Source organism: Dipodomys ordii, unplaced genomic scaffold (assembly GCF_000151885.1).
Source record: "Dipodomys ordii isolate 6190 unplaced genomic scaffold, Dord_2.0 Scaffold154, whole genome shotgun sequence".
In the NCBI taxonomy this organism is placed as follows: domain Eukaryota; kingdom Metazoa; phylum Chordata; class Mammalia; order Rodentia; family Heteromyidae; genus Dipodomys; species Dipodomys ordii.
Window position 1 is genome coordinate 506,254 of NW_012267370.1, and position 11,199 is coordinate 517,452.

Genomic DNA, 11,199 nt, shown 5'->3' on the forward strand with positions numbered 1-11,199 from the left:
TCTGTCCCTGAGCCTCTCTGTGCTCAGGGCTAGCGCTCTACTAATTGAGCCACAGCACCACTTCTGGCTTTTTCTATTTATGTGGTACTGAGGAATCAAACCCAGGGCGTCATGCATGCTAGGCAAGCATTCTACACTAAGCCATATTCCCAACCCCAGAAAGGAGGATTCTGTCTGGTGCTGGTGGCTCACACCTGTAATCCTAGCTAAACAGCAAGCTGAGATCTGAGATCTGAGGACTGAGGTTAAAAGCCAGCCAGGGCAGAAAAAGTCCATGAAACTTTTTTTGCCCAGTCCTGAGGGTTGAACTCAGGGCCTGGACACTGTTCCTGAGCTTCTTTTGCTCAAGGCTAGCACTCTACCACTTGAGTCACAGAGCCACTTCCAGCCTTTTCTGTTTATGTGGTACTGAGGAATCAAACCCAGGGCTTCAGCATGCTAGGCAAGCACTCTACCACTCAGCCACATTCTCAAACCTCCATGAGACTCTTACCTTTAATTAACTAACAAAATTCTGCAAGTGGTACAGAGCCAGCTTTGAGTGAAAAAGCTAACAGAGAGTGCCCAGGCCTTGAGTTGAAGCCCCAGTAGTAGCACATAAAAAAGAAAAAAAAAAGGAGAATTCTAGGAGTTGAGGGACAAAGCTAGATACAAAAATTGCAGAAGTGCCGGGCGCTGGTGGCTCACGCCTATAATCCTAGCTACTCAGGAGGCTGAGATCTGAGAATCGCAGTTCAAAGCCAGCCCAGGCAGGAAAGTCCGTGAAACTCTTAAACCACCAGAAAACCAGAAGTGGCGATGTGGCTCAAGTGGTAGAGCGCTAGCCTTGAGCTGAAGAGCTGAGGGTCAGTGCTTAGGCTCAGAGTTCAAGCCCCACGACCGACCAAAAAAAAAAATTGCAGAAGCTAGGCATGGTGGCACATAGCTCTAAACTCAGCACTAAGACTAGCATAGGTTTTATAGGGAGATTTTTGTCTCAAAAAGCCCTTAAGTAAGGTGGGCTCAAGCCTGTAATCCTAGCTATTCAGGAGTCTGAGATCTGAAGATGGAGGTTCAAAGCCAGCCTGGCCAAAAAAGTCCACGAAACTCTCATCTTCAATTAACCACTCAAAGAGCCAGAAGTAAAGATGTGGCTCAAGTTGTAGAGTACCAGCCTTGAGCAAAATGGCCGAGATAGCATTTAGGCGCTGAGTTCAAGCCCCACTGCTGATGCACACACACACAAATAAATTATTTAGACAAAATAAGCTAAATAAATGTTAGGGGGGCTGGGAAGGTGGCTCAGTGATAGAGTGCTTGCCTTGCATGCCTGAGGCCCTGGGTTCGATTCCTCAGCACCACATAAGCAAAAAAAGAAAAAAGCCGGAAGTGGCGCTGTGACTCAAGTGGTAGAGCACTAGCCTTGAGCTGAAGAGCTGAGGGACAGCGCCCAGGCCCAGAGTTCAGGCCCCATGACCGGACAATAAATAAATAAATAAATAAATGTTAGGACATTTAGTGAAATCTTCTGGAAGGATGGTCAGAGAAAGAAGCAGAATTCATTGTGTTAAATGGAAAGGATTTACTTCATTTTGAGGCTCTCCTCTTCTGGTTAATTAAACTTCAATCATTTTTCTGTGTCTTAGGTTTCTTACCCAGACTCTAACTCTAGGTAAAAAAAAAATCTGCCTTTGTATATACATTTAGGATTTGGTACTGCCTGTTTTTTTGTTTGTTTTTGTTTCCTGGTGCTGGGGATGGAACCCAGGGCTTTATGTACTAACCACGTGTTCTACTATTGAGTTTCCCCAAACCCCAGATCCAAAGGCCAGGCCTGGCACACAGGCATCAGAATGAGTTAAGTTCATGTTGAAGGGCAGCTCCAAGCAGTTTCTAAAGCAGTTTTTAGTGTCAAGGCTATTGATTCCCACACCACCAGAGGGGAAGGCTCAGACTCACAACAGGGGCATTACGAAAGCCCTTGACTGCCTGGAAGACTCCACCACCAATGACACCCATAGTGAAGGCTCCTCCGCAGTCATCCACAATCCTCCATGGGCTGCATACAATCAGAAAGGAAGCATAGGGTTAATGTGAGACCTTTCCCAGCTAAGCCCTGTCACCAAGATTCTTTCCAACTGAGAGAAACAATCATCTGAATGGGAACTTCCTAAGTGGGATGAAATGCTTCAAAATAACAATCTTAGTTCTTTTATAAAAGCAAGAAAGGAAAGCCAGTTGTAGTAGTACACTCCCTGTAATCCCACAGAAGGGTTTCAGTCCAAGGCTAGCCTTGGAAACATTGTGAGACTTGGTCTCTCCTACACACAAAAAGATTGTAAATGTATAAATGGGGTAAAAGGGGATGATGGTGGATATTATTCTTGATTCCAACCCATGTATCAGCCGATTGTTTTCTTACTACCAAAAATTCAATGAATTGATTACATCCAAAGAGTTGGCTTGTGTTCAGGGTTCACTAGCTAGTGACTGTCATTCAAAGCAGGAGAGAGTGGCACTCCCTTGTACAACCCTGAGCACGTCCACAAGCCTCTTTAAACCTTTCAAGCCTTTTAAATCCTTACCCCACTTTAAATATAAAACTGGGGGGAAAACGAAGAAGACCATGAGGAGAATTCAAGATCACGACAAGATCATCTAGCCCTATCTGCCTGGAATTCACAAGAAAACGACCAGAGAAAAACCCATCCTAGGTACCCCCGAGGGTTTTAAGATCCATGTCACCCCACAACGCTGTGATTAATTTCACCAGCGTGTTGTCTGCGTTAAGAGGGATCAGGAAATAACGAAATCAGGAGACGTAAAGAACCTGAGGTAGGTTCGTCGTACCTCACACCTTCTCCCACGCACAACAAATCGCGTTTTAACAAAATCCGAGTAGGAGGAGCTAGGTCAGGAACGGAAGGTAGTTGAGGTCTTAGATCTCCCAAATCCTGCGATTACGATATTCTGGGGTGGAATCCTCCCCCTCCCGCCTCACATAGCCGGCCCTGGACCACGGCAACAGTCCCGATGCCTATGCCCAAAGTCGTACCAAGGCTCCCGAGCGTACTCCTCCATGGCGCTGGTATCTGGCGGGCAAGTCGGGACACTCAAGGGAACCACGCCTCTACAGTAAACGCACCCGAGCGCGCGAACGTTCCATTCTTCCAGGGGAACGATTGGGTCACTTTGCTACGCGTAAGGCCAAAGGTTCACTCTTATTGGCTGTACAGGTTAGCGTCATACGTTCGTTGCAGCCCTGATGTCGCCCAGTTACCTCCTGGCTGTGGAGTGTAAAGCTCATTTTGTGCTGCGAGGGGAGAAAATCCGTTGGAATTGCTAATTTTGAGGGCAAGAGACCTGATAACTTTCGGCTATCCGCACCTACGGCATTGATAACGCACGGGTGAGTGCATTCTTTTTTTCCCCTTTCTTTTTGCAGGTAGAGATTTTGCTACATTCCTCCCTCCCCCATTCTAGCGTCTTAGTTCTTCCCGTCCGGCAGTATTTAGGAGACGTTGGGTGAACCCATTTTTGCTTTGGGGGAGGTTGCTGCATGTAGTTTCTTCGGCGGTGGGAGGAGCTTGGAGCTTGGGCCTGGTTGAGGAACTGACTTCCGAGTGTCCGGCCTAGTGAGCTGTGGTAAGTGTCGCTGTTCCTGCAGTCTCTCTTCTGCGTAGCTTCGTTCTGTTCACCCTGCTAGCAACTAATGTAGTTCGGTAAATGGCGAACAGGTGAATACTTGCTACTAGAAGGTGCGTGACTCCAGATTCAGATTAGAATCTTCATCTGAGCTGTTTGTCAATCTGTCCTGTCACCTCCAGGTTTGTCAGCTATGCCGTTGCCTGTTGCGTTGCAGACTCGATTAGCCAAGAGAGGCATCCTCAAACATCTGGAACCGGGTGAGAAGCTAAGAACAGATGAGTCTACCACATGCTAGTCCCACCCTTCCCCCAAACCAGGACTCGAGCTTTGTATCTGACATTTCCTCTCACTCATTAGCTGGTGCTTTTCGATCTGAACCATACCTCCAACCCCGACATGCCAGTTTTGACAGGCACTTTTTTGGTGATACTGACACTTGACACCTAGCATGGCCTGGCTGACATCTCATTGTTAATATGACTTCCTGCTATCTACCACTTGAGCCACATCTCCACTTCCATTTGGACTGTATTGTAAACTGTATTGTATGTTGAGTGGTTGCAGGATAGATACTTCATCCTTAGCAATACTGATACCTGATGATGAGTTCAACCCATGAATAAAGCTGAACACAATGATTCATGTCAGTAATCCCAGCTTATTCAGAAAGTGGACATTGGAGGATTATGGTCCAGGTCATTTGGGACATAAATGTGAGCCCCTTTTCAAAAAAATAACCAAAGCAAAAAGTTAGGGGCATGGTTCAAGTGGTAGAGCATCTGCATAGGGGTAAGACTTCAAACCCCACTAATGAAAAAAAACCCCACAAACCTCGGCTGGGAATGTGGCTTTAGTGGTAGAGTGCTTGCCTAGCATGCTTGAAGCCCTAGGTTCAATTCCTTAGTTCCTTAGTACCACATAAACAGAAAAAGCAGGAAGTGGCACTATAGCTCAAGTGGTAGAGTGCTAGCCTTGAGCAAAAGTTCAGGGACAGCGCCTAGGCCCTTAGTTCAGGTCCCTGGCAAAACAAAGAGACAAAAAAATCTCAAATAATGACTCAATCCAAAGAAGTGGCTTCATCCCAGGCCAAAAGTCCATGAGACTTTTTTTGGTGTGTGTGGGTCATGGGGCTTGAACTCTGGGCCTGAGCACTGTCCCTCAGCTCTTCAGCTCAAGGTGAGTGCCCTACCACTTGAGCCACAGTGCTACTTCCTGCTTTTTTTGCTTATGTGGTGCTGAGGAATTGAACCCAGGGCCTCATGCATGCAGGGCAAGCACTCTACTACTGAGCCACCTTTCCAGCCTGAGGCCCTGGGTTTGATTCCTCAGCACCACATAAGCAGAAAAAGCCAGAAGTGGCGCTGTGGCTCAATTGATAGAGCACTAGCCTTGAGCTGAAGAGCTGAGGGACAGCACCCAGGCCCAGAGTTTAGGCCCTACGACTGAAAAAAAAAAAGCCAGAAGTGTTGTCCAGGCTGGCTTTGAATGTGGATCCTCAGATCTCAGCCTCTCAAGTAGCTAGGATTACAATTACAGGCATGAGCCACTAACAGCTGGCTAGGTAAATGTTTTTGATGAATCCTTATCAGTTCTGAAACCAGATAGGTTTATGTAACTGTATGAACTTACTACCTTAGCCTAGAAACAAAAGATCTAGGTAAATTTTCTGGTCAGTCTCCTAAAGTAGATGAATTTGGAATGTGAGAAATACATTTCCTAGCATACACACATTTGTATGTGTAACTATGTGTATGCATACATATACACATAGTATATATACATACTACACTTGTATCTTCTACATGCAGCTTGTGGAGACAGATGTGTCTATAGATATCTCTCTCCAGGCTCCAACTCTAGGATGAGTACTACTAGTCCTGAATTGTTTGCCTCCTTGTTCTGCCAGAGCCCGAGGAAGAGATCATTGCGGAGGACTACGATGATGATCCTGTGGACTATGAGGCCACCCGATTAGAAAGTCTGCCACCAAGTTGGTACAAGGTGTTCGACCCTTCTTGGTGAGCCTAGGTTCCTGAAGGGGGACAGCTGACTTCTGATATTGCCCTTTCCCTTTGTTGTCTCTGGCTGTGGGGTATATGGGTGACAGAGAGGAAGAGATCTAAGGTACAGACGGGGACACAATGGTTGATCCAATGGAAGGACATCTGTGCTAATATTCTTTCCTTCCCATGCCCCACAGTGGGCTCCCTTACTATTGGAATGCAGACACAGACCTTGTATCTTGGCTCTCTCCCCATGACCCCAACTCCATCGTTACCAAATCTGTCAAGAAGCCTAAGAATAATAATGCAGGTGAGTTGGCAGATAACACTTTGGGTGATTTTGGGCAATTCTAGCAGTTCTCAGAGAGGGGCCACGGAAATGAGTGGAGGAGCAAGGGGCAGATGAAACCAGGCAGGCTCAGCCCTAAGCAATTGAGGCTTTTGAAAGCATGGGCTGCTGGGGATGGGTGGGAGGAGGAAGTTACTTAAAAGTGTGTGTGGCTGGGAATGTGGCTCAGTGGTAGAGTGCTTGTCTAGCATGCATACAGCCTGGGGTTCAATTCCTCTGTACCACATAAACAGAAAAGGCCAGAAATGATGCTGTGGTTCAAGTGGCAGAGTGCTAGCCTTGAGCAAAGAGAAGCTCAGGGACAGTACCCAGGCCCTGAGTTCAAGCCCCAGGACTGGCACACACATACACACCTTGGTGCTTTCCCCAGCTCCATTTCTGGCTTTTTTCTTGAGTGTTTCATTGGAGATGAGTCTCAGACTTTCCTGCCCAGGCTGGCTTTGAACTGTGATCCACAGATCTCAAACCTCCTGAGTAGCTAAAATGGATTACAGGTCTGAGCTACCCATCGGTGCCCAGCTACTTCAGAACTTCTATGTCCCCCTAGATGCTGAAGAGAAGGTGGACCGGAACCATGAAAAGCCGGATAGGAACCATGAGAAGCCGGATAGGAATCATGAGAAGCCAGACAGAGTTGAGAAGTCAGAGCGGAATCATGAAAAATCTGATAGAGAGCGAGAGCGTAACTATGACAAAGTGGAGAGAGAAAGAGAGCGGGAACGGGAACGGGAACGGGAACGGGACCGGGACCGTGGGTATGACAAGGCAGACCGGGAAGAGGGCAAAGAACGTCGTCACCATCGACGGGAGGAGCTGGCTCCCTACCCCAAAAACAAAAAGGGTAAGAGAAGAGACAGGGACTCAGGTTAAGGCAAGCAAGGTGTCAGGATGTACTTGTATAAGGAAGCCCCTCCTGGGCTGTCCCTGGACCTGGGCTCCCACAGAAAGCTATTCATAGAAGTGTGGGCTCCATTTCTTCCTGGGATGAGGGGCACATTGATCAGGAGCCTTTTGTGTCTTGAGTGAAGAACTTATGTAGCCATTTACTTCTATAGTGACCAGCCGAAAGGATGAAGAGTTAGACCCTATGGACCCCAGCTCGTATTCAGATGCACCCCGGTAAGATGACAACCTCATGATTCCCATGGCAACTGTGCACACCATCTTCCTAGTCTCTCCTTCCTCCATTTTTCATTCTAGGTCAGTTGGGGTGGGGGAAGGATGTCTGTGTGTGTTCATCTCACCCTTCTTCCTGCCCCTCCCCACTCTCTGTCATCCCCAGGGGTACATGGTCAACAGGACTCCCCAAGCGGAACGAGGCCAAGACAGGAGCTGATACAACAGCAGCTGGGCCCCTCTTCCAGCAGCGTCCATACCCATCCCCAGGAGCTGTGCTCCGGGCCAATGCTGAGGCCTCCCGAACCAAACAGCAGGATTGAAGCTTTGCTCTCCACGGCCCTGGCAGTTTTCCTTCTTTCTTTCCTTTTTTTTTTCTTGTGGTGGTACTGGGGATTGAACCCAGGGCCTCTGTGTGTGCTAACTAAATCTCTACCACCACTGAGCTTCATTCAATAAATTCTTTTCTGTGGATCACATCCACAAAGCTTGACTGCTTCCTTTTACTCTTTCCAGGTCTTCCAACCCAAGCTGGCAAGATGCAAAAACACAAATTTTATTTGCAGAAATTCACCTAAAAATACTATTGAGGGCAGCAGTAACTGAAATGGGTCATTAACAGAGAGCTTAGTCGTGATAACCCTGCATGGGGGCAGTACCCCTAATACTGATCAGAGTTTGTTTCCCAGCTGAGCCGGGGGGCAAGAAGGGAGAGTGAGGCCAGGCCAACGTCTTCAATCCCGGTGGCTACGAACCCTTCACCTTGGTGAGCAACCTGTGGTGGAAATGGGAAGGAAAGAGAAACATAGAAAGCTGGGATGTGCTGGAAGGTGGATTTTTCTGAGCAAGCGAGGGCTGTGGTAGTAAGGCTGGTTGTCAGTCCTGGGGTTAGTAATGGTGTCTATGTAAGGAGAATGGGCCCTTGGGTCAGAAAGCTACACATGGACTAAATAAATACAACATCTTTATTTGGCATTGGGTAATCCTGACATTTGTTCATTACAGTTCCTTAGAAAACAAACCCAAAAAAATCAGAACAAATTAATCAAAAATAAAGATCCAATGGCCCTATTTACATATAGCAAAGACAGCCTAAGCAGCTTTCTCACACACGCACGTGCGTGTGTGCACGCGCGCGCGCACACACACACTCACTCACGTACACACATTCGGGTGGGCACACATGCATGCGCGCGCGTGCGCACACGTACACACACACACACACACCCCTGGGATAGTTAAGGGGTTAATAAGCTTTGGGGAGTGCAGGGTACAGGTTCCATGATTCACTTCTGAGACTACCTCCCCCACCATGAAGTAAGGGTGCCTCCTAAAGCCAATATGGTAGCAAGAGCAGGACTGGCAGCTTTATTTCTCTCTCTGAATAGCTCCAAAAAGAGCCCTGCAGCTGACAAGTGCCAGTGTTTTCAGTTCAATGAAACTGAAGCCACTTCCAGGACTCTCCTCCCTGCTCTCCCAAATTCTGGATCATTAATGATCTGCTTAATACTAGGAACCCTCAAACCACTAAAAAAAAACCCAGCCCCTACCACATCCTTCTTCAAATGGGCTGAAGCACAACTTTCAGAGCTTGTGCCTCTTCCTCACCCTGGACCCTTGCAACAGGACATCTTCAAAGGTCTCAGTGCCAGGGAAGCTGCCCAAGGTCACATGAGACCAAGCTGCTGTCATGATCCAGGGTGGTGAGGGAGGAGAAAAGGCCTCAGACAATGGGAAACAGAGCCCTGCATGTAGGCATTAATCATTATTGAAGAGCTGCAGGACTTCTGACTTTTGTCCAGTCTGCCCTTACAAAAGTAGAGGGATGGCGGGCTTCATGATGGACTGTCTGAGATAAGAGACAGGACACCTTCAGCAGAGGGTGATGGGGCAGACAAAACCAAGGCCTTGAATGGCAATACCCAAAACCCTGTCCCCAAAGAGGTTAGCCTGGGGCAGAGAAAGCAGCTCTAAAAACCCCCTTCGGGGAAGGGAGCCAGTGTACCAGGAAGGATTCATGTGACATCTGGCCCTAGTTCCATGCCCCTCCACAAGTCTCAGTGACCTGGGAGAAATAGACCATCTGCCAACCCAAGAGGATCAAGGCCTTGGCGACAACTTGGGTCCTGCAGATGCCCAACACCCTCCACCCTAGTCCCCCGCCTCCCTGTCTCCCCCAACCGCCACCAGCCCTCACTTCACCAGCACTGACTTTGGCAGAAAGGGCTCCGTGATGAGGTCCCCTCGATGTGAAGATAGCTGTGGTGGTGGTGGCTGCCCTGGAGGCTGCTGGTGAATGGAGGGCCCAGGGATGGTAGCAGAGGTGGAAGCGGAAGCTATGGCTTTGACTGCACCTCGGGGAAGGCTGTAGAGGTAGACGGCACCAATGACGAGCCCAGCGCCAAGAGCAAATAATGGGTCCAGGTGGAAGCCAAAGAGGCGAATGGAGGCAACAGTGGACAGCACAATAGAAAGGGAGGTGGCAAAGCCCTTGAGGATGTTGTCAGCATACTTGACAACAACAGCCACCAGCAACCCACCAAAGGCTTGATTTAGTACCACACCCCAGACTGCAGGTGTGTACCCAAAGAAGAAGCCGCGGTGAGCCACAGCAGTGCCCTCAGCCCACCAGAGCCCAACTAGGCCTAGGGCTGTGCCGAAGAGGCCCAGCTGCAGGTTGCGCAGCCACACAGAACCTGAGCTGCCTTTGAGGATCTTCTCAAAGTAAACACCTGCAAAGCCCGAGGAGAGACAGGAGGCCACAACAGCTGCTAGGCCTGCTCCAGGGTTCTGATCCAGTGGCCGTGGGCCGCCCCCACCAGCTTGCTGTGCCTGGACAATGGCGACACCAGTGAAGAGAAGCAGCAGGGAGGCCCACTGCAGCCTCGAGAGGCTGCGATTCAGCATGAGCACGGAGAACAGAGCGGTGGTCAAGATCTTCAGCTGGTATGTCACCTGTGAGTGGCATGAGGAAGGCACTCAGGGCTGATCCTGACCCCCAAGAGCTGCACATGGGGGATAGCATCTTCTGTGGGCCCTCAGGCACAAGACATATTAGGCATGGTAGGCGACAACAAAAACCACAAAAAGTCAGCCACTGGCTAGTAGCTAAACTGTGGCTAAGCTAAGCAGTACTTAAAGACCCTACAGCAGAGTACACAAAAGGGAGTTTATGCCAGGAAATCCCAAGCCACATCCCAGGTCCACATCCTAGCTGAGTAACTCAGGCCAAAGCACTAGCCCTATCTGAGTCCTGGCATTATCTCTGCTGGGCAGGAAGGTCTGTGAGATTCTTATCCCTTCAATTAACCACCAAAAAGCCAGAAGTGGAGCTGTGGGCTCAAGTGGTAGAGAGCCAGTCATGAGCCAAAAAAGTGAATCTGTCCGCCCATGCTGCCTCTGAACCTCAGCCTCCTGAGCAGCTAGGATTACAGATATAAACCATTAGCACCAGGCCCAGAGCTGCTATTAAAAAACCCAGGAAATCTGACAGCTGACTGCAACATAATTATTGGCTGCCCAGGAATAGCCAGAAGGCCTAAAACTTATCTTTTTTTTTGTGCCAGTCCTGGGGCTTAAACTCAGGACCTGGGCATTGTCCCTGAGCTTCTTTTTCTCAAAGCCAATACTCTACCACTTGAGCCACAGTGCCATGTCTGGCCTTTTCTGTTTATATTGTACAGAGGAATTGAACCCAGAGCTTCATGCATGCTAGGCAAGCACTCTACCACTAAGCCACATTTTCAGCCCCCTTTTATTTGAGACCAGATCTTACGCTATGTATCCCACTTTGGCCTCCAACTCTCTATTTTTTTTTTCTTTTCTTTCTTTTTTTGTCGGTCGTGAGGCCTGAACTCTGGGACTGGGTGCTGTCCCTCAGCTCTTCAGCTGTAGACTAGTGCTCTACCACTTGAGCCTCAGTCCCACTTCTGGCTTTTTCTGCTTATGTGGTGCTGAGGAATCGAACCCAGGGCCTCATGCATGCAAGGCAAGCACTCTACCACTAAGCCACCTTCTCAGACCTCAAGGCTAGTGTTCTATCACTTGATCACAGTGCCACTTCCATTGTTTTGGTGATTAATTGGAGTTAAGAGCCTCTTGGAC

At 48.7% G+C, this 11,199-nt stretch overlaps 3 protein-coding genes across 7 annotated transcripts in view; 1 reads left to right on the forward strand and 2 right to left on the reverse strand.

Annotated features, from left to right (window-relative positions):
• Timm17b (translocase of inner mitochondrial membrane 17 homolog B (yeast)) overlaps positions 1-3,134 on the reverse strand; it is a 13,418-nt gene extending 10,284 nt beyond the window's left edge. Inside the window, exons 1-4 of the mRNA XM_013032394.1 lie at positions 3,035-3,134; positions 1,939-2,038; positions 1,306-1,317; positions 310-337 (exon numbers count right to left, since the gene is read on the reverse strand). Coding sequence (XP_012887848.1) covers positions 310-337; positions 1,306-1,317; positions 1,939-2,038; positions 3,035-3,060 — 166 coding nt within the window. The 5' untranslated portion in view covers positions 3,061-3,134. The remainder of the gene's footprint in view (positions 1-309; positions 338-1,305; positions 1,318-1,938; positions 2,039-3,034) is intronic.
• Positions 3,135-3,263: 129 nt separating this feature from the next.
• On the forward strand, positions 3,264-7,574 carry Pqbp1 (polyglutamine binding protein 1). Of its 2 annotated transcripts, none has more exons than XM_013032388.1 (7): positions 3,264-3,388; positions 3,807-3,884; positions 5,534-5,645; positions 5,828-5,940; positions 6,527-6,820; positions 7,035-7,098; positions 7,262-7,574. In XM_013032388.1, the coding sequence occupies exons 2-7, from the start codon at positions 3,818-3,820 to the stop codon at positions 7,416-7,418; spliced, it is 807 nt and encodes a 268-aa protein (XP_012887842.1). In that variant the 5' UTR covers positions 3,264-3,388; positions 3,807-3,817; the 3' UTR covers positions 7,419-7,574. The 2 variants fall into 2 exon arrangements, with proteins under 2 accessions (XP_012887842.1, XP_012887843.1); XM_013032389.1 differs by lacking the exon at positions 3,264-3,388 and adding an exon at positions 3,551-3,624.
• Positions 7,575-7,661: 87 nt separating this feature from the next.
• Slc35a2 (solute carrier family 35 (UDP-galactose transporter), member A2) overlaps positions 7,662-11,199 on the reverse strand; it is a 10,230-nt gene continuing 6,692 nt past the window's right edge. The window contains exons 4-5 of one of the 4 annotated variants that reach the window (XM_013032381.1): positions 9,308-9,460; positions 7,662-7,870 (exon numbers count right to left, since the gene is read on the reverse strand). In XM_013032381.1, coding sequence (XP_012887835.1) covers positions 7,757-7,870; positions 9,308-9,460 — 267 coding nt within the window. In that variant the 3' untranslated portion in view covers positions 7,662-7,756. Of the gene's footprint in view, positions 7,871-8,042; positions 8,841-9,307; positions 10,051-11,199 lie in introns of those variants that run through there. The other 3 variants (XM_013032380.1, XM_013032378.1, XM_013032379.1) reach the window with 3 other exon arrangements.